General features: G+C 28.6%; 1 protein-coding gene across 2 annotated transcripts; it reads left to right on the top strand.

The window, feature by feature from the left end:
* The first annotated feature begins 2,447 nt into the window (after positions 1-2,447).
* On the top strand, positions 2,448-26,482 carry LOC111030464 (protein FAM49B). Of its 2 annotated transcripts, XM_022309977.1 has the most exons (9): positions 2,448-2,727; positions 19,785-19,937; positions 21,074-21,221; positions 23,345-23,569; positions 24,953-25,089; positions 25,173-25,376; positions 25,699-25,775; positions 25,869-26,063; positions 26,191-26,482. In XM_022309977.1, the coding sequence occupies exons 3-9, from the start codon at positions 21,101-21,103 to the stop codon at positions 26,258-26,260; spliced, it is 1,029 nt and encodes a 342-aa protein (XP_022165669.1). In that variant the 5' UTR covers positions 2,448-2,727; positions 19,785-19,937; positions 21,074-21,100; the 3' UTR covers positions 26,261-26,482. The 2 variants fall into 2 exon arrangements, with proteins under 2 accessions (XP_022165669.1, XP_022165668.1); XM_022309976.1 differs by lacking the exon at positions 19,785-19,937 and having other exon boundaries at positions 2,449-2,727.
* Positions 26,483-27,538: the final 1,056 nt, after the last annotated feature.

The raw sequence follows: 27,538 nt of genomic DNA on the forward strand, positions 1-27,538 counted from the left end.
AGAATCATGGCCAACCTAGTAAGAAATCTAAAAATAAAACATGTTTGTATCTATGTGATTTAGAATTTATTACAATAATTTCCCAGAAAAATAAAATACTTATTTCGTGTTTTTTAGACCTGGACTGACTGTAACGGCTAACTACGGAGATGTAAAATTAATTTTACATTGTTATTTTCGTAATTTACCTAGACAAATTTAAGTAAATTTTCAACTGTTGAAACTTTAATACACCGCCGATGGAGGAAAATTAATTTTATCATCTTCTGATTTCTGATCACTAAAATAATATTTCATGATCAACTTCAGCTGGTGTAATTTTTGCAGCTACCATGAATACGATAGAGTATATTATCTTATAACACCTACTATAAAGTGGTTTTTCCTTATGATAGTTTCTTTCTTAATTACTATTAATATAACCTAAGTAAGCACCTTATATACATATATTATAATGTATTAACTGCATGGAATTGTTGATCTATTTCCCACAGTTTTAATTAGGTATTTCGTATTTTGTAATAATTTGTCCTTTAAATTAGACTCTAATGTTCTTGACTATTGAGTGTTTCTGATAATTTTAGTGTTATGAAGTTAGAATAGTTAGATTAAAAGAAAAATGTTGTCATAAGCATCGATTAATTTGATTAAATATTGTAAGATAAAATGGAGAGTTTAACATTTACAGTTTTCTAAGTTTTATACTTTCGGGAGTAATTACTTACTAATAAAAGTAACCGGTAACCGTATAAATGTATAAATATGATTTAAACATTTTTTAAATACTTAATTCAACTTTTAAAATTAAATTGTGCACTCATCAATATAGAAACAAGAATTTCATGTAAAACTTTTTGTCCTGTCCCTGCAAAGCGTGTAACCACAAACCTACGTGAAATCAGGAATATTTTAACATAATTGCTTCGAGTTTGAAAAAAAATATTCTGCTTTGATATTATGTCTTTATGGAAGGGCTAAGGAAGAACACATATTATCATTTATCACAATCATTAACACTGTATTATGTATGCTTTTTTGTTTATTGATTTATTTTGAAATATGTATATATTGAATAATAAATATTATGGATAAACAGTTTAAATAATATTAGTATAATATTGTGTTGTCGAAGTATTATAGTAGTAATGCGCCAGTTGTTGAAAAATAATAATTGGTAAATTCATCCCTACATTGTAGTGACCCTTTTATCGGTTCGGAGAGGGGAGGTTAATCTCCGGGACACGAACCCTCTAAATACGCCAATGTAATATATTATGTATGTTATTACATTAAGTATATAATAGTTAAATATATCGACTATCGTCGAGTCAATAAACGGTTCGTAAATACATATTAAATCATTCCCATGTATACCAAAAAATGTTTACAAACATTGCAAACCTTTATTTCGAATAATTGTTCAACTCATCGTTTTCGTTTGTTTTTTTTTACAAGTAAACGCATATTGGCGGATGGCCGTAAGTATGGGTATTAATGTATTATAATATATATTATATTTAGGTACCCCTACAATCATCATAGGCTATGGAGAAAACGGTTAACGTGAGCCGTGAAGTGCGTATGCTGGAATCGCGGTGGTTTATCGAACGGAACTGATGGTAGAACACCGAAATTATTTAGAAACAATAATCCCGGCATTCATTCCCCCGCGGTGTAAGCATAAAACAACAATTTTCTCCGCATCTGTTTTCGCCGATATAGGTATTATATAAAATACGAAAATAATAATAACTCATCGAAACGGTAACTGAATATTATATTTATACAACGGTATAATAATGTTATACATAACAATATATACATCATATTATGTTTACAATATATAATGCGTTTCGTCGTTTCGATTATTTAAATAATAACAAAGCGTCTTCGAGTAATACCCATGCGTAGAGTGTATAGTGCATACAACGCTACATTATAATACGGTAGGTACTTTACGCGTTTCGAAAATATCTCATCGGCTTCGACGAAAAATGAAGAGCGTAACGTATAATATATTATTATTGTGCAGGAGATGGAGAACATTTCGAGCCTCGGGCCCGACGATATTATTATTGAAGTGAAATAAATTCGTAGCCTCCAGCCGACGTGACGCCGTGGCGGTGGCGGTGGCGGTCGAAAAAAATGATTACAGCGTACGGACTCGGGAAGTCGGCACTATAAATCGGTGACGGGCATACGGCGGGCGGCGGCGGTCTATCTGTTGCGCGTCTTGGCAACGGTCATATTATAAATAATAATAATAATAATAACAATCCGGTTCTGGTAGTCGTGGCCGGGAGAGGTTGTTACCGAGGAACTGGTAACCCCGGTATATCATCAACCCCCACCACGTGCACCGTCGACGCGCCGCCGTAACCCCACTACTCCATCGACGGGGGACGGCGAACCCGTGCACGACCATCGTGTCCGTGCGGTAAAAACAAAACGGTTCGAAACGGAAATCGAAACAAAAAAACGTACGCGCTAACCGCAGTCCGTGTCGCGTTTCGGTGTTGTGATAACGTGTTTGTGTCTGTCGACGGGCGCAAGACGAATGAAATATCATTATTGAGAATAAAAACGGAAACTGACCCGACAATCCCTAATTGTTAAAAACACGATAGAAGAAAAGAGACGCAGACCGGCTGAAACCATTTTGTTCGAGTGACGGCGTTTCGCGTCGCGACGAAGTAGCAGTGTTGATGCTGCCGACGCCGGAACGAGGTAAATAATAAATCAATTGTTACTACTTTTATCGTTATCAACATTTCGTGCCGCGCGCGCTCACCCGGTCGAATGGTAACCTTTTGCTTTTCGGAGACTCAGACGCTTCTGTAATGTAAGTAGTAGGTACATACTGTCCTACTAGGTATGCTAAACGTAAGTTGACCACAATAGATGCGTACAGACTACAGGTGGATATTTTTTTTTAAATTTCATTAGCCCACGGGGAACTTACCATCTGTGTATTAAGTAGGTATCTGTTGAATGTTATATTTTGTTAATTTAGAGAGGTGTCTTCACATTTCGTCGTGTCTTTTTGTGACTAACCTACTCTTAAGAAGACTACAAAATCTTGGTAACATGTTGAATACATTTCAATATATTCTACACTATGCAGTGAAAATCTAAAAGTGGCTTTAGTTTTTGAATTAGATCCTTATTCTAGTGTTTGAGAGTTGACGGGCAGCTTACATTTTGAAACTGAAAGCTATTTAATTATTGCTCATTAGTAAAAAAATTCAACTGAGTTCGTGTAATGGCCTCGAAGACTTGATTTGCAATGAGTTATGACTCCGACTTCAATAGATCGATTATCGTTAGAAAACGACATGAAAAAATATACTGAAAATATTGACTCATAAAAACGAAAAGGGTAAATAAAAAACTACAAAATTATAATTTCGAAGGTACACAAAACTACAGTTATTTAGTAATTTATTTTGGTATAGTAATTATATCATAATATTGTATTGCCAAATATTATTTTAATTTTTTTTAAATTGATTTATTGCCAGCAACAGATGCATATCATAATTGTGAAGACAAACCGTTGTTTGTGATTCTTATATAAACGAATATTTAAGTGGTGATGGAGACTACCGATTTTTTTTAACATTTATAGCATCTACTATACGAATAATATGGTAGGGACGTAGTGTACTCTGGCAAACTATAAAAGATCTATCGTTACGCTTTTCACGCAAGAAGACCTTTTATCTTTCTTTTTGGCCGGAAACTCTTCAACGACGACGACAATAATATAATAATATAATATAATGTTATTATTGCCTCAATAGTACTATTAACCATTTAACGAGTTCGCAATAGCTGCAGATACGGTTACTGCAAGTTCTATACCGTAACACTCTGTAATGCGATGATTATGTACGTCTGCAGCGATAATAATAACATAGTCATTTATTATCATTACCCGATAATCAGTAAAAATAAAATGTTTGAATTTTGCGTGGTTGTTGCGATTGACTCATCTGATTTTACAACAGGTGGTGACGACAACAAGACACCGGAAGTATCTATACAAGGTTTCTTCTTGGTTAGGTTAGTGAAACGAAAAAATACGTTTGTTGTGTCTCATATTTATATTATGATATTATTATTATAATACCGAGGGGGTGAGGGCCGAGGGGTATTGTCGGTGGTGGAGAAGAAGTTAGAAGGTAGCCCGTAAGCAAAGCCGATATGCCGGCATCCATTACGTACGAATCGATGCTGCAATTCTGTAAATACAGTCTTAGATAATATAATACTATGGTTTTTTGGTCTGCGGTTGTATTTTGTTTTTATTCATAGGTAGGTAACGTTCCTTCGTGTTATAATCGTGTGTGATAAATGTGATTTATAATCAATAGTTATATTGATTTTATGGTAAAAAAAAAACAAAATGATTAGTACGTTGAACTAACTAAGTTCTTTAATTCGGAATTAAGGCGTCTATCTGTTGCTGTTGAATAAATCATAATATCTAAAATTCCAATTTAATATCATTTTCAGGTTCGAAGCTGTGTGTGTTTTCCGTATCTATGTATCCATATGTTTTGTCAATTATGTTGAACTTTGGTATAATATATGCAATATGCACATTCCATTAATTACTTATTTATAAATCGTATATAGTAGATATGAATATATGATTAATAATATTTTAGGGTATCCGGTATAAGCACACAATTGTTGAGTTGGAACGTTCTCGTTAAAAAATATAATGTATGTATGCTTTGGATAACTTGACTTTACGATAGCTATGACGTACCTACTTCCTACTGTGCATAGACTTTATCCACAATGGCACAATATATAATTTTGATTATTTTCACAAATGGGACATTTCGAATGCATCGTCGCGTCGTTGGGTGTACGATACTAGGATAGCAGGATGTCGGTATGACTTATAAGTAAAAAATAATAATAATCTAAATTTATTTATTATGTTTAGTAATGATAGTAATACTCATTGATATGTATTTATTTATTTACCTACTAAGGTAATATACCATATAATATGTAGTATATTATGGTCGGAATGAGAAACGCATGTGCTACACGATTGCGTTTTAACACCGGCCGCGTTAATGTGTATGATTTGATATAGGTACCTACATAGTACATATTATTATATATTATATGTTGCAGTTTGCGCGCTGCCTAACCGCGAAATCCGTCAGCGTGTTTTTGACATTAATTTAAGTTCTGTATTCATGACGAAACCCGCTCGCAAAGCTTTAGTGTCGATTAAATAAATAACAAGCTTAAAACTTGTTTCGAAATTAAATCTCATTTCATTAACCACTTCGGGCTTAGGGAATTCCAGAAACTGTTTTTTAATTTAACATATGAAAACTTACCCTTTTCTATAAAATGCTAAAAACATAATAATATTATATTCTAGTAGTTGTTTATATCCGATTTAACATGTTCTTAAAAGTTGTGTTATGTGTCTTTATATTCTCATGGTAAAAAATGTAAGTTCGACTTTCGTGTATGCTAGGTGTGCTTAGATTCACATCACATTTACTCAATAATGCCAATATACCTACTAACAAATGCGATTTTTAACCAACGTAGTATTTTATGAGTTACCTTCTGATATATTAAACTTATTAGTCAATTATTTAAGATATTGTCCAATACTTATTGTCAAAACAAAGATTAAAAGTTATACAAATAATTATTACATTCATTCAATGTCTATAAACTTAATTGTTTTTTTTTATTTAGACTTGAGGCTTTTTTTAATTGAATTAACGTAAACCTTTTTTATTTGTGCAATTTGCGTTATTATTCTTTTGTATAAAAGTGACTGGAGGAAGATAACATTTTCAGAACAACGAGCAAAGATCTTAAGTTTTGCATCGCTTTTTTTGCTAAGCGCTTTCTTAGAACTCGAGGAAAAGTTATAAAAATATGTCGGTCATTTAAAAGTTTTTTTTTTTTCTATTAATATTTCAGTAGATATTATTAATATGATGCATACAAATAATTAAGCAATATTTTATATTAAATTAATTTTGTTTGAATAAGTATGTGGAATTCTTACAATATAGGTAGATTTAATATATTATATATAATATACTATATAGGTAATCATATTTGAAACATTTATTATGAAACTTGTGTTTATTTATCAGATATCATATTACTTTAATTACTTTAATTTATTCTGATGGCAATAAAAAAAAAAAATGAATAAGATATTGTCAACCCGATGTTTTGATCATTCCACATAAACAAATAAACTAGTTTAGAAATTAAGTATCATTTGTTCATTATAATGACGATTGGAATAATGATTATTATACATTTATACCTAATAATAACAATTTATTGATAACAATAAATAATAAATATTATGCTGCACAATAAGTGATAACAATTAGCAATTAATTCGAAATGATAATTATTATTTGTTGTGTTATAAATTTATATCGTGTATATGAATATAAAGTATTTCGATTCAATATTGTATTAAAAATATTATTTAAAAACAAAAAAAAAAAAATTTTTATGTTAAATTATCTGGGCTCATTAAAAATCTGGGGTAAAACATAACGTATATATAATATGAATTTGTATTTTATTATAATTACGTGTACCTAACAGAAACTCAAATTATTAAAAAATCCTTCGAAAATTCCTTTGATTTCTTTTTTATGAAAATAATTTGGTTATGAAGTTGTTCATTTGTTATTACTTGTTAATATTCATAAAGCGTTGAAATAAAATAGTTGATATGCGAATTATATTTGTATAATGGTTTTTTATGGTGAAAATAACTAACTTTTTGATGTCGTTGAAATTGTGATCCATGTAAAATAAGATTATGACCCAGTATCTTTTGCATATTACTACTGCGTCGATTAGTAGATATTATAGTACCTAGTAATTTTAGTATGAAAGTAATTTTATTTTTTAGAATTATTAATATTGTCAAATGTTATGAACGTCTCAACCTAGATGATAAGAAATTATTATATTTATCTTGAAAATATTGTTGTTTTTAAATAACACTTCTTAGATTTTCTATTTAATTGATGTGTGGTGAGAAGTATAATGTACTTATAAAAATATAAATGCATTTACTATATATTATATATTCCGGTTGCGGGATGATCTATATAATGCGTGACATCTATTATTGCTGAAACTATCAACGTTTTTAATAATATTTTTTTTCTTCATCATTTTTAAATTTCTTAATGGAAACACATGTATTTTTAGCAGCATTTTTTTAGGTACTTTGTTGTATAAATATCATATTATTGACGAGTAGCTTATAAAGTACCTATTTACGTTTAGGCGAGTGGAATAGTGGTACCAGGCAGTTACCCCGAAAAAATATTGGTCCAACTCCTTTCATATAATAAATTAAAACATGAAATACCTTATAAGTTATAAGTTATAACGGATAAATTACTAGTACTGAATTTTATTTTTATAGATTGAAATATTCAAAATAATGTTCTGCTTTGGAATATGAAATTAGATATGTATGTTATCATTAAAAAGATCAAGAAGCTTAAAAATTAAAAATTATTAGTTTTTAATGACTTGAAATTATGTAAAAGAAATATTTCCAAATACGGTAGTATTTTCTGAAATAATGAGTGTATTACGTTAAATAGATCACCTTCTATAAATATATAATATATATTATAGATATATATGAATATAGCCCTATAGTAATTTTTTGAAGTCTTAAAATGTATGACTTATGTACTGACAGTGTATTTTATTTATTGTTAAGTACAATTTATACATAAAACCTAAAATAAGTAGGTATAATCAATGGCAAAAAGAAATTTATTCAATTTGTACCATGTTTAGTAAGTATCGAGGTGAGTATTGAAGCGTTTCTTTCTTGATCGATGAACACTTTTTTCGTGTATGTGACAGTGATTTTTCACCATGACTAAAATGATGAGAGACTGTACACTCTAATACTAAACAATAATAGTTTATACAGTCACTTGGATGTTCTTTTGAAATTGCATTACTGCCTTAGTTTTTTAATATAGCTAGTTAAAAAAATTGTATTTTCTGTCCTTATGACATACATTGAACTGAATTTAATTATTGTTAATTTAACCATAATATATTATAAAATTATAAAATGTTTCACTTTTTTCCAGTAGAAATTAAACATAATTATTATGATAAAAATTTAATTTTTTCAATATTTAATTATTATTCATGTTAAATCAAATCTAAAAAAGATTTTATTTTGCACTTTATGCAGCACTACCTAACTACTTATATATTTTATATACCTATACATAGGTAGTGAAATTATGTTTGTTAAAAAGTGACTTCAATGTATTTCAAATTTAAATATTTAATAAAAAATATATATTAAATTCAGAAGTTTAATTATAATTGGCTCTTCATCAAATGAAAATTATTTTACTTAGGTATATTTATCGTTCCAATATAAATTTTAATATTTGTTTACATGAGAGTTTAGTTTTGATTCATGTGTCGATCATTATTTCTGTTAACATTTTGTGATGAAGTTGAAAAGCTTAAATAGCATTGTTTTAACAAATAGCATTTTTCAGATTGGAAATTATGTTCTTTTTTAATTTCCACTAATTTCTAAAAAATTGTTAAAAACTGTTTAGAAAGTACTTTTGCATAAATTTTATTTCATATATTAATTTCTGGGTATTCTGCTCACAATTATTTTCTAATGCAATATGATTGTCACATCCTCATTAAAAATGATAGTAAAAAATAGACCTAACATCGACATAGGTGGCCAAAGTGCATTTTTTACATTTCTGATTTTGTTGTATTGTAATATTTTATAATTTAGTAAGCATAACATTTTTTAATGTCACATTAACAAAGAAAGGTATCACTTTCTCCAACTACTTATTTTTATTTATTTTATAGTTAGTGCGTACATTTTTGAGTAGGTATATTGAATTCTGGCATGGCATGTTTTATTTTGTTGACTTACAAAATGCAGTATATAGATTATAGAAGGATCTTATTTGTTAATTTTTATTTCACAAGTATACATTTTCGTTATGAGTACAATATTTGTTATCATATTTTTAATGAAGAAGCTTGTAAATAATTGTTACTGCTGATATTTTAGACACAATATTTTTTTTCTAAAAATAAAAATGTTTTAATAAATTATTTTTTATTTAACCTAACCTAAGTTAGTACCTATAAGGATAATAATTGAAAAATAATTTGCTTTAGTATAAATTATTTATTGATATTAAAAAAAAAACAACTAATTATTTGTACAGGCTTCCACTAGATTCAGTTCTCAGTTGACTTACTCAGTAAACAATAAAATAATTTATGTGCTTTTTTATAATCATGTCACATCAAAGTTTATAATATAATATATTCATGTAACAGGTGATGTATAATCTACTGATGCGTAATATTATATTTTAATTAATTTAAAAAACATTGAAACAAATCAACTCTGTTGTCTTTGAAAGTCTGCAACAATCTGAGCACTTCGAGCATGCCCCCCCTTATATTAGTGCGTCTCGAGTATGTCCATCAAAAACTGTGTGTCCTGCATTCCTAAGAAGAAGATTTAAATGCTACCGCGAGCAAACTTAAAGGACATGTATCATTGACATTGAAATGGTTGTTTCTAAATTGTGCCAAAAGGTTGTTAAACATAAATACCGTGAAATAAAAGTGAATAAAATTAATGTTTACGTATAATATTGTAATACATGTATTATTATAATCGGAAATCGTGGACGTGATATTGAATTTTTAAATATATTAAACCGTTAATTACCGTTTTGTTTTTAGACCGGATTTCCGGAGGCATACGAATATTTGGTGTCTACATATTGATATAAATATATAATATTATTATATAAATAGTATTATGAAAATATGGATAACGGGACTGTATAAATTGAAATTGACAGATGTTCCTGGCGTTGCGCAATCTCTTTAGAATTTGAAACGTTAAAATTCCTCGTCACATAATTTTGTTAGTTTGTTACTTTAGAAGTATGTAGTTACGACGCGTGACGTGTGAAAAGATTTTATTGGTTAAACTCGTCGATGACCAGTTATGTTTGGCTTAAATCGGATTATTTTTTATAGGGCACGGGCGTATAACGTACAAGCCTTAGATTGGTTCAATCGCTGAATTATATTATTTTTTATTAGAAATCTTTTTAACACTCTTATTATACATAATATTAAAATTATAATATATATTATAAAATAAATGGTACAAAATATATTTGATGACGTGTGTCGTATATTGTCTTATGTATAGAAACTATAGCCGTTTGCATTGGCATTGCCAAGGGGAGGGGGGTCGTGCCACACCACACTGGTCCTATTTATATTATATATAAAGAACGTATTAATAATTTTTGGCTATATTTGTTTTTTTATTTTCGAAAAATAAAATTATATCAGTATTCCTTGGTATCATTATCAATTTTTGGTAAACACTAGAGGACATAGCAGCTGATGTGTGGTTGAAAAGTAGCAAATGGTTAAGTTTAAAGCCATAAAAAGAGATATAATTAAACTGATACATTGGACTTGTTCATGTTGGTATACATATTTTTAGATATGTTATAAACAAATATATACATATAGGTAACAGTAAAAAATGTGTTTTTGAATGTTTTTTGCCCCCACCTTTTCAGAAATCCGGCTGTGCTACTCTCCGTTTGCGTCATAATTCATACAGAATGACAGGACTTTAAATCAAATATAAATAAAACGGAAAATGGTATCTGGGGAGGCGTTTTTTTCATTTTCTTCGTTTTAAAATACAAATATATTGGATATATTTTTATCATAGAAGTATGTACTTCGTAAAACGTTAGTAAATCATCCAAAATAATAACTTCATAATTCTTTAGATGAATTATATGTATAATACATTATTATGAATTTAAACAATTTAATAGTTTTCGTGTTGAATGATGAAGCATTGGGGGAATTGCGTTAGTTGTTAGATGCGCTATAATATGTTTTCCGCATTTCAACTATAGTTTTAGGAGAATCGCAGTATTGGTCAGAATAAACATATTATGGGAAAATATCAATATATATATACAGGTATGATATTGTATAATGTAGTTATGTTTTTAATTTATTGAAGACATTAGAGATATTAGATTTGGTATTGGAAAAAAAATAAAAACATATTTTGTTTTTGATATCTTTAATCTCCTGCCTTTGTACAGGTGCCGAAATTTCAACTTTAATAATTTTTATAATTTTTAATTTCTGAAACAAATGAACGCATTAAATATTCAAATGTGATGTATTACCTACTCAAACTCCGGAAGGTAAAAATATTTTTTCGCAACCCATAGGTTGGGAAATACTATAAAACGTATATATTTACTTTTATCAGTTATCACAATATAAAGTATTATTTAAATAGGTATACCTATAGTAGCCAGGCCATTTCAATATTGTCGTACTCGTCCCAAGTTGATTAACATGGTTCACACTATTTTCTACTAAAATTGAGGAACTCAATAAATAAGACCCTCCAATATAATATATTCATCAAATTGTATTTATATTTTAGGTTCTGAGCGGAGCGATAAATGTATTGATTTTACAATGATGTGTTTTTTATTATTTTATTTTGTGTGTCTGTCATCACGGTTTGGAGCAGTAAAAGAGCATCGATTTTCTTCAACAGCAACTTTTTGATAGTAAAGTGAATCTATAGTTAGTGCATTTGGAAAGTCAAAATCTAAAATTCCCAATAGTTTTCAAAAACAAACAAAAAATTAAGGAGAAACAAGAATTTTTACGCGAAACCAGTTTTTGAAAAAATCGATTTTGGTTTTTTGTGTAACTCTAAAAAAAATAACCGCTGATACATGAAATTTTCACTGAATGTTTGTGTTAACCTTTTAGATTCACCATAATATTTTCAAAATATTTTAACTCGTGTTGAACTATTTATATGCCTATGAAATTTATATTTGTTTTTCTTAAGCTACTGTCGGTAATAGGTATTGGTATATATATAAGGACATAGGTTTGTCACCTTACAAAAAAAAAATTTCTACCGAAAAGTCAAATTAAATTAGTACTTATGAGCGTTTGAAGTTAAAATTTGTATTACATCATTGAATATTCACTCGATTTTACATGTAGAGATTTTCTTATTTTGCTGTAATTTAAAAACGAATGACTATAGATACTTGGATATAATTCAAAAATACAATTTTCAAAATATTTTGAATCGTTGTAAGCTTTTTTTTTAAAATTATTTTTCACTGTTTAAAAATTAAATTTCCAAGTATTTTTAAACATGGCTGGTTCAATCGTGGATAATGTGGCTATATACAAGAAATCGTTTACATATTATATTCTACCAACACCACCTTCAGATCTCACCGATTCTAATGACTATACGTTAAACTTCGTGAAACTTAAGTTTATACACATTGGAATCGAACCGACTGATAATTTCAGAGTGGTAATGCATAAAATAACATCATCGCGTTATGTTGACATATCAACTGAGTTTCTACAGCGGATATTTTCACTGGTGGGTAATATCCTATCATTTATTTTGGAGCAACCTAGAAAACATAAAAGAACCATATTTCATAAGACTGACAATTTCAAATTATCTAGCATGATGTACAGTGGTGAAAACGTTTTAGTAATATAAAATAGGACACATGATAGATGCCGAGGTTTTTTTAATCGTATGGAACTCATACGACTTCAATATTTAGAATGTTGCATTTTCGAGACAATTTTTTTTTCCAACAATCATACAATCAATTATGTTAAAACAATTTGATATATTTACCGAGTATATCGATAAAGAACTTGCTAAAGTGGAATCAACACCAAGAACAAGTGAAGAAATGACTACGCTTATTAAAATTTACTTGACGATCATATTATTGCAATCAGTCCTAAAAATGATATTAATTTCATTAGTCAACTCAAAATGTATGCATTAACACAATTAGTAGACCATTCGATATCAATGATGATTTGATATTATTTCAATCGGGTATTTCCTTATGATTAATCGATAGTTATAAATTATAATTATATGTAAATAATGACTGGTGTGATTACTGGTGTGAAGACTTTGACGACTGCATTAATTCATAATGTCTATCACACTTGTTATTACTTAAATATTATTATAATTTATAACAATAGTTAAATCATAAGGAAATACGTATGTGTGGACGTAGTAGTGGAATACGTATGTGATAGACTTAGATAGAGGTTGGTGGTGGTATAGACTGAAATGTGTGTAATATGAAGAGATGGAAGGGAAGGGAGTACGGTCTGACATGTATGGAATAGATATGGATGGGGTGAGAATGGTCGGGTACGTACATGATAGGTTGGGAGGGGAGGGGGTGGCTATGTATGTACAAGAATGGCATGGAAGGGAGGGCCGAGCATGTACGTGATAGGGTGGGTGAGGTAGCCGGGTTTACCGGATTTTCCGGGGATACAGAACATACCGAAATATACTACTAATGTATAATATTTTTCCAGCATCACTGATAATTTAAGAATGATATTACAAATAATAATAATTCAACTTACCGGCTATCGTATTAATAATGACTAATAAGTAATAACAATATACAATATCCTAGTCTGACTTACCGTCTCCGCTCAGAATCGTTTTTCGTATACAATGATATTATATCATTGAATTCAAATTTAAAACCATCTATTAGAGCGACCTTCTAGACACCTAATGTACAACAGGATGACATCCACTTCCTCACTTTTTTTCCCCCTATAAACAGTTAACATGGGTCTGTGTTTCCATTACTTCCTCCTCACCATTAAATATATATATATTTCTAAGTACCCGGTATACACCTAATGTCAAGAATTATTCTAAGAACAACATTTTCTGTTGTTTTATTGCAATTCAAAATTATTTTTGCGGGTACTTAATAGTTCATTATTGTATTTTATACATATATAGAATTACATTTTCAAATACAATGTTTTAGAAAAATAATTCAATCTGCTGTAAATTACTAATAGTAAAAAGACTACTTTAATATTAATAAATTCATTAAATATACTTAGCTTATGTTGGCAGACTGTTTTTTTGCAGAATCGATTTTCATATTAGAATAATGATTTTTAATTTTATTTTATTGAATTATAATTTTACAAAAATCCATGACAGTGACCAACACGATACCCATTGTACAATATAGCACTACCTAAAATTAAAATAAATATATTATGATAAGCTCCAATTTCTAAAAAATAAAAAATAAAATATGTTGTGAATCATTATTTTTGTATTGGATAAGTTTTATTAATTAATTAAATAAGGATTTTTTATTTAGCTGATATAAAGTTTGTTCTTAGATTTTATTAGATTATTTTGAAATAAATATTGAATATTTAGCTTACATTTTAATCATTTACTGATCAATTTTTGAGACAGCTGTCTGAACTAATTTGTTATGATTATCCAAGACTGCACGGCAAAGATTTGAACTAGTTTAATCAAATATTTCACTAGAAAAATCTTCATAGTTATTCGTATTAAAATGGATGCATATCAAAAGATATTTCAAAATTGTATTCAACTGCGGGTTAAGCTAATCTAAGTTCTCTATAGATGTGTAGGCCAGTGCCCCCTTTACGGATTGTGATCAATTATATTATAGACAATATGAAACAATAGATATTCGTTCTTGGGCTCTTAACCACAAACTGTCATTATTTTGTTGTTAATAGTTTACTGCTTTTTTTTTAGTTTTAGAGAGAAAAATTATTCATCTGTTCCGTTCAAGTAAAACTCGTTTGACCTCCGCGTATTGTTGTATACTTTAAATTATTATCAATGTGATATGCTTATTTATTTATGCTTTGTCTGATAATACAATTATGTATCTACTTATAAGTGTAGTTTTGGTACACACTTTATGTAATATCGAACAAGGAAATATTTTTTGAATTTTTTGTTTGTTAGAAAAACATATGTCAGTAATAGAGAAATGTAATAACTAATAATATTATATTAGGTATAATATAAATTATATTTCAACCTACCATATACAAAATATTGAGTATCTACACAGCTACACTTTATATGATTGGTTGATTTGATTATTTGAGTGTATAAAAATGTTAATTGTATATGATGTATAAAATATTATGTACTATGTAGGTATATCTTATTTGTGTATTAATATTTAATAAATGTATATAAAATTTAAAAAAATATGTTTTGGAATGAAATCAATGAGAATGCTGATGGTTTTTAAATTGCATTTTATTGATTGATAGAGGAAAAAGTTGAAAAAGAAAATCCAATGAATAGGCTTTGAAAATTTTGGCATTAAGAAATATATTGGCTTATGAACAGTTAAGTGGGTGGTAAGGAGAACGTCTGGAATTTCATACAAAGAAAATAGAGGGTGAGCGATCAAACGATTTCATTTAATCAGGGTTTCTATGTATTATGTTTAAAACATCCAGTAATATACTGTGCCGTGATTCACACATATCACTCATAAAGGTTTTACACAAATCATTTTAATTATTTGCTAAAGCTTAATGTCTTAAATTTTTAAATTTTTAAGAAAATATAATTAATTTTATAAATTATTGAAAATGGCAAGTTTTATTGAATGTACTGTATGATTATTATTAGCATGTCAGATTAGTAATTAAAATAGGGAGTTGTTAGCATGCTTGATCAACCTGTATATTTGTGCTATACTATTATAATATACTATGTATATTTTTAGATTCTAAGCTGAGCATTGATTACATATTTTGGTCGAATTTACTATTGTGCTTATTTAAAAGCAGTATTAATTTAAATTATTCACTTTTTTATTCTTAATATTCAAGGTACAAATTTTTATAATAATTTTTTTTTTGAGTATTTATTATTTACAAATTCAAAAATTTCGTGTTATATAAATGTATAATCATTTTGTAGGTTTTGTAACGAATAGCTAATTAGCTGTAAATACAAATCGCGTCGCTTGAAGACAATTAGAGTACCTCAGCATTCTCCCCCTTTGTTGCTTCTACACGCGTGTGGGAAAATGTACAAATAATAACAAGAGTGGCTTATTTTATAGTATCAGTGTTGTAATTCGTAACAATTTATTAACATTTTATTGTGCCGTACATAAAACGACCGGAAATTGCTTTCAATCATCACTTAGATAAAAAGGGGGAGTTTATACGCAGAACAAGTATTGAAAATGATCAAACTAAATATTATTTTATGTGATGTATTTTGTTCGACACCGTTGTCGTCTCACATGTAGGCACTATTATAGGCATGCAGCTAACGAAATCGATTGATAAGTATTATTTGATTTCGTTCGATTGACGAATACTTTCCATTTGAATAATAATAATGATGATCTTTGAAACTTTAGTGGTATGCTTATTATATACATAATATAATATTATTCTCAATAACAGATGAAATATATTTCGCAAAAGCCGGACAGGTGTAGTCATGAAGCATCCTGGTTGTATTCGTTGCACCATAATGTAAACACAATGCACGATGGTATGATGTATCTAGCAATTCGAAAAAAAAATATAACAACATCAGAAGAGACGTAAACAACCGTCTTAACTATAGTTGTTTGACGTATAGTCATAAGCGATGAGTGAATATTAAAATGTGAGATGAACATCGGAAACATTGGGTTATGAGTAATGTTTGAATATAAATAAATAAATAATTAATAATTAAGAATAATTTAAAAATTGATGTTTGATAATAATGATAATAACAATGCGTTGATATTTATATTTTTATGTTTTTTACTATAAAAATATTATATTTAGGTAGGTATGGGTACTTAGTTTTATTCTCAAGGGTATATGTGTCATGTGTGATTAATGTCGTATACATTATAGATATTTATGTTATATAAATACTAGTATGAACATAATATAATACTGGCATATATGTACATAGAATACTAGCATTGTGCCACAGCCCACAGATTAAATATAATTAACCTATGATATTACAGAATAAAATAGAATGTGCTTTTATGGTAGATATTATGTTACACTTAATCCCCACGAAGAATTGAAGGAACAATGGTGTTCGTATGATGAATTCAGTAAAAATTAGATCGTCTTTTGAAATTTATCAGCACTATTATCAATTTCTAATTTTAATATACGAATGAAGGAGAGAAGTTTTGATTAAAAGTAGACATCAATTAAATTGCATGGTTTACAAAAATAATTATAGTTTATTTGTTTGTTATTGAATGTAAACATGTAGTATAATATTTTTAGCGTGTGTGATAAACTGATTACATTTTGATTGATTACTCATTTTGATACATTTTTTTTTTAATTGTCATGTTTTTTAACCTACATTTATGTTTATAATCAAAATATAATATTTATTTTTAGAAGTTTTGTGTGTATTTACTATTTTCATTAAGACATAATGCCTATGGTGTCTCCCTTGTCTATTTCGGTATCATATTAAACAAATATACATTCTTTCTGGATATTTTGTATTACATTTTGATAGTAGTTAAATGAAATAATATATAAACTTAATAATAATTTTTATGTTGTAATTGTATAAACCGCTTAATATTCTATTTTACGTACCTAAATACATATAAATCATACTTGCATTACATTTTTGAATAACGGGCACTGTATAAAGTACATAGTATAGGTACCTGTTATTAATTATTATTAGCGGCGAACCGAAGCTATATTTGAGGCCTGTAAATTGTTTAAGTAGGCTATAGGAAGAATTAACCAAAAAAAAAATGTTTTATTTCTAGACGCAGTCAGGCTATGGACACGAAAATCAGGTCAGGCCACCGGGAAATCTGTATAATAATCCCTGATTATTATTAGATTTTGAATTGTGAGTTTAATAAGCATTGTTTGTTAAGAAATGGTTTTGTATCTAGGTTAGTGACAAATCAAGTTGATTTTCGCACTGTATTTATGGGTATTATTATAGATTTATGTGTGCTGAAATTATCACATTTTTAAAGTATTATATTATTAATTTTTCTTCAGAATAAAAGTTAATGTTTTACAATCTTAATAATTTTACTCTTATAGACGATTAAATGATCATAATACTATTCACAATGATTGTTTTAACTTTATTCAATAAAGAATGATATATAATGATTTAATTTGTCATTAATACTAATATTTTCAATCGATTTTCTATTTGTATATAAACGTTACTTTCTACTTGTCGAGTGAGTTCATAAATATATTTAAGTAAAAAAAAACATTGACTTCATTATGTTAATATTGAATGTAGATCCTCCAGCATTAATGATAATGTATGTTAGTACTCGATTAGTGCTTGATTAATAGTGTCTAGTTGGCAATGTGGCTTATATTAATTCAATAATTTATACATTTATAATATTTCATTGAGAATAACTAAAATAATAATTGTAAACAAAAACAATGCAAATAAATTTATAATAGCTAAGTGTTAGTTTTCTTTACTTACATGCATTACAGTGAAAAGTTTTTGTGTTCATCTTAACACTGTAATAGAAATTTTTGTATTCTATTTTCATAATAATTTTCTCAATAAAATATGTATGTTAAATATTTTTTTAAAAATGTATTTTATTCAACTGATTTTTAAATATTAATCAATCATTTTGTCGTCCAAAGAAAAAATATTGGATTGTGACCTTCTCGTCGTTATTATATAGTGTATACTAAATAGTACATTGAATTTTGTTAACCGATTAAAATATTTTATAATCTATATTCATTAATTTAAGAGGATGTCAGCGCACTATTTGTTTTCTCTGTCTGACTCACGTGCAGTACTTACAACAAATGTGTATTCGGCAGATACAATATTTTGTTTTTAGCCTTAATTTTAAAGTGAAATGACCTATAATAAAACTTAAAGCTAAGGATATTTTCCACGATATTTCAATTTTAAAGCAAATTATGCAGCTTGAATTTTAAAACTGTAGCATTTTACATAATTATAACTGTACTAACTATAACTCACGTTTAAATCAAATATTATATCAATAAGAAACTATAATGCGTCTTAGGTGATGATTTTACTTTTGAGTTTTACAATAGGTTAATTCAGTATTCACTCTAATATTAAAGCTAACAACACAATTGGATCTTCTGAACGGAAATTTTCTATGTTGCATGTGGGCAGGATAGAGAAAACAAATAGTGTACTGACATCCTCTGAACAGTTATTTTATCATGCGTAATTCTACAGTTCAATTTTATCGGTGTAAAACACGACGCACGTTTATTATGAAATATAGGCAGTACAATTTATTGAATATTTGCTTTGTATTGAATTCGTCGATTGTAAATAGGTAGTAATGTGTAGCGCTGTATGTTGACACTATTAGCCTCTAATAGGTACATAATAAAGTACATTGATTTTGCGGTCGATACGTGATACGAAAATATTACGTCTGTGAAAATCTACTATTTAAAAAATAACACATTACGATGTATAGAATACAATATACATGTTATATACGCCGTGTCTATTTACATTTATATTACCGTGCGAGCCACCCGGCCGAGATACAACTTGGTTTGAGCTTACGCGAATTATACGCACGCACTTACGTCACACACACTCACACGGTACACGGAACACATACACATATGAGCACATACACGATTATGCCGTATTAAGTTGTGCAACATGGACCTATAGTTTAGTTTATGGATTTTTTTTTTTTCATTCGGAGTCGTCGCGAATAATTTTTCTGTATGTATTATAGATGACGTGTTTACACCTACCTCCTGCTCTGTATCTGGGTATACGCCATATGCGTCTTGCCGTGCTTTTGCCTACACCGTGTTCGGTTTGTATAGAAATTTACTTGACGAAAAGTTGTCTCTCCGTAATTGGGCTTTTGGGCGATAAAACTCGGGTAAGTACTTTGTTTAAAGCTCGGGGGTTTATTATTTCCGATATTGTTCCTACACTAAGAATGTCTAAATGGTGTGTGTGCGCGAGCGCTTAACGTGTTGGTATATCATATAATATACGTATAATGTATATAAATGCCTATTTGTATATGTTGTCAAGACACGTATGTACGAAATATATAATAATATACGATAGGAGGTACCTACCTCCATATCTGCTGCGAGATTTGTCTTTGTCAGTGAGATAAAAACTTTAATTCTCACCCGGCGGCTGTAAATTATAATTAAACGGAACTTAATGTGCTTGTATAATAATATATTGGTAATGAGATCGATTTCGAAGAAATCAAATTGAATCGTAATTAATGGCTGCTATTTGATGTGCTTGTATGCAAATCGATTTACAAATTTCAATCAATCTAAGTCGAGCAACTTTATGTTCGTTGAAAATTCAACAGAAACTAATTAAACCTTTTTCCTATCGAATCGTAAAATGGTTAAGTAAATTACTATCGATATAGGTATGCCTAATGCACGTTGTACACGCAATCACGCTCTCATATATTTACTGTACGTTTGTACTGCTGTACACTGTATGTCTGTATATAATATGCATAATGTATATTATATTATAGGCATCTACTACACTTTTAAAATCATTTATTCATATTCTATAAATGCTATTAACGTGTTTACTCCATAATATCGTCTGAGTTTTGAATTGTAGTTAAAAATGTAACTTTTAAATTTAGGTATAATATAAGTAGTATAAAATCATAATTTAAATTAAGAAAAAAACAGGATATGTGCATTTTTCATTGCGTCTAACCACCGTGTCGTGGGTATGGTCTTTGTCAATGAGAAACACTTGTAAAAAATACTTATGACTTATGTACTGTACATAAAAGAATAATACCGTGGAACGTCGTCTCGTTTAAATAATCTATTCCAGCCATGATTTACGATAACTTTTGTTCGCAAACAGTTTCTTCTACTCTGTTTCCCAAAAACCTCGGCTTCCTTTTAACAAGATGTTTATCGGTTCGCCGATTTCCGAATAAGAGTTTGTTTTTTTCTTCTTCAAGAATAGTTTAGGGCTGCAAACTTTACTAACAGTATAATAAAAATGTTTTCGCAGAGTATTTGACTAGTGCTGGAACCGTTGATGAACTTAGCCTGCTGCTGTCGGCCTTCAATAATGGGAAAACTATTGAGCCTGTTAGCTCGAGACGAGAATAGTTGCTGCTCTGCTCAACAGAAATACGACATTTTTTTGGATTTCGAAAGTAAGTACATAATATATTATCTACCTGTTACTTATTATTTTTAAAATGTTGTTATAATTTGAACGTTTTCTATGTAGAAAACCGCCCTGCTGTAATTGATGATAATTATGATTTTTAATCTTATATAAAAACAAATTGCTATGAATCGATTCTCGATTCTAAACCGTTGTGTCTCCCTTCGGATGCTTGGAAAAATAAAACCATAAATAAATTCAAACTTACTGGAATGACTCTAGAAAAATGTTTGAAAAAATAGAATCTACTAACAAATCTAATTTGAAATTTTTTTGAAGGTATGTCATGACGTTATGAATTATTTTCCTTTTATATGTACCTTTATATTATACGATGGCAAAGAAACAATGTCATGTATTATCGTTCATATATTCGAATAGAAACGTCGTTGATAATCTGATGGAAAAATGCCCTTAATAAATTTATGTTACATGATTTTATTTTCTAAATATGTCTTGTGCACTCGTCGCCAGCCAATTCAAAACTAATAGTTCGAAAACTATTATTACTTTTCTACTGATGTTTTAACTCCTCAGAACTATATCTACTTAAAAATGCATAATTAATTAGTCCTCTAATGTTACATTATTATTAAAAATCAACTTAAAAAGTAGTTTGAACTGTTGAAGTGCTTAAATAATTTAAACTTTTAAATACTGTAAAACGTAAAGTTTTGACATCAAATAAAATGTTCAAAATGGACTTTCATTAGGTACCTCTTAAAAGAGTTGTTACAAACTTTATTTAAATTCTCTGCATATATTAGTAAACGTTTTTTTCCCCTTTAGTTAGTTTTTAAATCGAGACTTAGAAGTATTGTCACGGTTTATTTTGATTTTTATGCTGAAACATAATGAATACAAAAGAACATAATTATTTAGAAACAATTTTCCGTAGATTATTATAATATATAATTGTTATTATAATATTGTTGTAATGAATTTTTTAAATTATGTCAGAAGCGCTCTATAGCGTTTCAGTTTTGTATATACGAATTAAAAATACTATAAATAATCGTAGATACTCGTTAAACTAATATGGTATTATTGGTATTTCATATAACATATGATCTGTGTATTTATTTAGTATATATTGAAATTTTTGTTCATTTTCTTCTTATAATTATTGAGGTGATTATTCAATATTCCATTATTTATATAGTGGCTTATTTGAGAAATATTATCATATGACCTAAGACCTATAGAAAGTAGCTATGCTGAACAAATATTTTCACGAAATATGTAAATTTGTTCATAAAAATTAATTATCTAAATTACTCCATTAAGGTAATATATTTACCTATTATCAAATATCAACATCCATATAATAATAATTTTATTAAAATTTTACAAGTTTTTGTTCACATAATATGAGGCATAATATTTTTTTAAAACCACTTCCGTTAAGAAACTGACATGTAACTTTCTATAGATATTTAAATTAAGTTAAGTTAAATGTATCCTTAGGTACTTACAGCATTATCGTAATTTCGAAACTAGCATTTTTATCTAATGTACTATCATAATTATATAATAAGGCGTCCTCTTAATTACGATATTATGTAACATAATAATACAATAATTTAACAACTTAAAATTCAATTTTTCGCGTAGATGTCGAGTATTTTTATTCATTTTATAAGAATAAAGAATTGCATTTGATAATATTTGTATAGCACATTGGCTTCAAAATATTTTATTTAATAAGATCAGCCAGCAAAAATGATTTCACCAAAACTATTGGATGACGTTATAATATGTGTTACAGACTTTCTTTATTACGTTATATGACTCATTTAAGTGATTCAGGTTGTTGGTGGTTTTTTTAAACATAATATGTTAATAGTCATTATTATACTATTGTAATGTATGAATATTGAACAATCGTTGCTAATAATAATTATAACTTAGGTATAAATTATTTTAACAAACTTCGCATCATTTACGTCATGTCTGCATTATATTTGATAAACGTGTATCGCACTAATGTTTTTTTTATTAGTAGTACCTAGTAGTAGTATTATTATCAAACCAATTATGTGATCAACTTTGACCGATGACATTTATAAATTAGAACAAATGAATGTTTCATTTAATTTAAAATTTTAGATGCCCAACCTACCGAAAGTGAAATGCAACTATTTGACGAGGTCCAAATCGTGCTTACCGAGGCATCTGACGTGCTTTCCGACCTCAAACATTACTCGGGTGCTGACCAATACATACGAGCAGCGATTAATAATCCAAGTGCCGAACAAAATGCATTGACATGGGAAGCGTTGATGCCTCGAATCCGCACTTTGAGACGATTCTATTTTTTCTCACAAAAAATAGGTAAGTTTTATATTAACTAAACGAAAAATCAAATTATAATATTTGTTCATAGTTTATTATGATAATTGCTTATAATAATCGATAGTCGACACTAATATAGGTACCTATAACAAATATAAATTTTATAAATGATTCATGAATGGTAGTGGTTCTGCAATTGTTTTGAATTCTGATGCAATTATAGGCTCATAATCCTGAGTGAAGCTATTCAAGTTAATAAAAATACATGTTATTCAAATATATAATATTATTTATGACAATTATATAATAAAAAAAACTTTATTTTTTTACAATATTAATTCAAACTATCGTATTATACTAATAGCTAGTACAATAAATTACTAATGTCTTTATAAATATATTTTGCAATAAATTAGGGCTGACCGTCTTCGCTAGTCTTCTCGTATGCAGTTATTTACATTAAATTTAACATATCCATTACAGTTACTCACCTATTCAATAACGAGATGCACTCGACGCCTACTATACAGCAGACCGGCTTTCCAAATTTTTTACAAAATTAATACAATTTTTGTTTTCAAAAAATTTAAAAAAAATGTTGTTGTTTCAAAATATTGATTTAAAAATGTTTTAAATTTTATAATCAATTAAAATTAAAATTATTTAATGCACCTACATTTCATAAAAATACTTACCTAAATACTTATTACTATATTTATCTATAGTTAAGTTTAAAAAAGATAAATAATAATATTTACAATGCAATCACCATTAACGTAAATGTCATTAGAATTATTTTTATGTTTTAACGATACTGTATTATTTGTTGGGCTACCTCCCAGAATGCGGTATACCGTCGTTTTGTGTACCACCAAACTATAATTAATATGAGTATAGCTTCCGATCTAACAATGTATTGTGTTCTAATAAATTTAGGTTATCCACATCATTATGATAATCGTATTATTTGAAACCACTTAATACATTATATCTTTATATCTACTATTTGTTAATGTTATAGAATAATATTATTATAGGTAACTACAGTTTAGTTAGTTTAGTGTCGTTACTCGTTTGTTGTTTATTATAGTGAGTTACTCCACCTAGTTAATTTACTTCTAAAAATGTTTGTAAAATAATTGTTTATATATATTATTAACTGACGAATTACTTATTAAATTGCACAGTTATTATTAATTAATATATAACAATTATAAAAATGATTTTAATTCATATTATTTCAGTTTTATTTTAATAATTATTTAATTCATGCAAAATCATTAAATTTAATGACATTTTCATTGTAGACCACTGTTCATTGGTAAACCACATATTTTTTTTAGTGAAACCGCATATTGAGAGATCACTCTTTTATAAATTCCGTAAGAAGTTAATTAAAACACTCTTTGTTTTTGTTTCCAGCTTTCGTTGTACCTCAAATTCTAACTGAAATATGTTCAGATGATATAACCCCATCTTTACACCTAGAAAATCAACAAGCTCTAGTTAAACAATTTTCCGAGATCATTGAGTTTGTGTTGAAGTTCGATGAATACAAGGTAGGTGTACTGTCGTTGGCAGCGTTTCGTCGGAAAACTTTATTAAAAGTTGCTTGAGCAATTTCATTGTTTTCAAATTTCAGATGCGAACTCCAGCAATTCAAAACGACTTTAGCTATTACAGACGAGTGTTGATGCGTGAAGGCGCATCAGTGCATTCGTTCACGGACCAAGATGAAGATTCTAACAGCAACTTGAACGTCGCCAACAAAGTGTCCTTGTTCTACGCAGAAGCAACGCCAATGTTGAGAACACTGTCAAACGTTACTTCACAATTTTTGAACAAAGTAACTACTTACTGTTACCTACTATATTATATTATACAGGAGTTAAGATGTTTTGCATTATGCAATCTGACATTTTACCGACACACAATGCAAAGTATCATCGGGATAACCTAGAATAAAACGAACTATGAATTATTATTTTATTATCTAGCACTATGTATAATATATGTATTATTTTCACCAAACATTTTTTTTGCTGTTCTAAATTTTCTTCGTAATTCGTTGTGACGGTTTGTCATTTCAGCTATACCTATTCCAATCCATTCCAATCAAGTATTTGCTTTTCACATCAACAGTTGACATTTTTTTTCTTTATTTCCAGGATAAACGGCTCGTTGACTATGCCATTGATATGTTGAGTACCATGGTAAAAGTGTGTATACGCATGTTGGAAACACCGTAAGTCATATTTACTTCCTTGATACCATTGTTATATAATCGCAATGTGCATGCACATAACATGTTATTAATAAAACTGTGTGTGTTCTACAGTACGGTTCAGTTCAGAAAACAGGAAACCCACCTTTTCATGCTTCGCGTATTAGTCGGCCTCATCATACTATATGACCACGTGCACCCAAACGGAGCGTTCGTCAAGACTTCCAATATAGACATTAAAGGTTGCGTAAGGCTGCTCAAAGACCAGCCGGAGGAATTTCAGACTGAAAACCTGTTGAACGCACTGAGGTAATGAGTCATGTTGTTGTTGGGGGGGGGGGGGGGGTGTCAGAAGCTTGGGACCGAGGCGCTATACCTCTATGACAAAAATAATGATGAGTCTGTTGATAACCGTCTGCTTATTTTCTTTGCATAGGTACACTACAGCTCATCTGAACGACCCTTCTACATCGAAAACAGTCAAAACCCTGCTCATGGAGGCGTAATTTTTTTTTTTACAATACTGCTCAACCGAAGATCTGATTTTTATAAAATCTTATAATTGTATTAAGTATTATATAATTTATTTTTTTAACATCTAATATTATTTTATAAGTTAACGGATACATCATATTGTATAATATTGTGTTTTAAGATATATTTTTTACTATCCTGTTTTCACAATTAAGTGTATTAGTAAATCAGTACTTTTATATTAAGACCCCGCAGCTACAGTTTTAATTATTTACGAACATAAATTCATCTCTCATCGTGTATATATAGTATAGGTACGTACATCGCATATCTACTACATGCATTATATTTTACATAATATGTATAAGAAATACGTATAAAATGCATTTAGGTATTATAAATTAATCGTTTCGAGATCAAAGTAAAAAGTTACGTATACGAAACAATTAACTAATAGGTTATTTCATATAACTAAACCTATTATATTATAACTTATATTGCATGTTAAAAGTACATTAATCGAGGATCCTCCTTTAGCAATCACCACCTTTAACTATCACCCACTATCTATACCGTAGAAATTTAGATTATACCAGAAATATGCACTACCTATTGTACAGGTATTTTTTTTTATCTTTATAGGTGAGTACCTATTATAATAGTGCCTTATGCGTACGATATAACAAATGTTATAGGTCATTTCGTGTTATTCGAGACGAGTCTAATGTGGGTAGATGGAGTATACCGGGTGATTCACAAAACATGCTTACCCTCATTATTTCCTATAATAATGAATTTAAATTTAATATTTAAATTCTTGAATTTTTTTGTACTACTTAAGGAGTGTCATGTGGTGATATAAACTTCTGTTTTTGAAATGTGAGTCCCCTCCTCCCTATTTTACTGTAAGTTAATTAATGGATATTTTTTTGAAATTTTGATGTCCTACATTCAAAATTTTAATGAGCAGTTTCTTAGTTATTAAAATGTTTGTATTAAGGATAATAGTCCCTTAAACAGGTTTTTACATAAATATAAAATGGGATCTAATACTTATTATACTTGGTCCATTTTTACAAATTTTTAATATCGATGGATTAATATTAATGACTACAATTTTCAAATCACCATAACCCTCATATCTTATAAACTCATTACCATGGACCTTTTATCCTTAGAACTCAAAGTTAAACAACTTAAAAACTACTCGGTACGTATTTTGATTTTGAAACTTTAAAATTTTCAGAAAAATTATCTACTGTATAATTTATAGTTGAATAGAGGGGTTTTCATTTAAAAAACAGAAGTTA

Source organism: Myzus persicae, unplaced genomic scaffold (assembly GCF_001856785.1).
Source record: "Myzus persicae strain clone G006 unplaced genomic scaffold, MPER_G0061.0, whole genome shotgun sequence".
In the NCBI taxonomy this organism is placed as follows: domain Eukaryota; kingdom Metazoa; phylum Arthropoda; class Insecta; order Hemiptera; family Aphididae; genus Myzus; species Myzus persicae.

What these genes read in the sequence shown, in the direction of transcription:
- LOC111030464 (XM_022309977.1), top strand. Translation starts at nt 21,101, where the DNA reads ATGAACTTAGCCTGCTGCTGTCGGCCTTCAATAATGGGAAAACTATTG. An exon ending in CATTTTTTTGGATTTCGAAA is followed by an intron (nt 21,222 to 23,344) that starts GTAAGTACATAA and finishes TTAAAATTTTAG; the next exon opens with ATGCCCAACCTACCGAAAGT. An exon ending in TTTTTTCTCACAAAAAATAG is followed by an intron (nt 23,570 to 24,952) that starts GTAAGTTTTATA and finishes TTTTGTTTCCAG; the next exon opens with CTTTCGTTGTACCTCAAATT.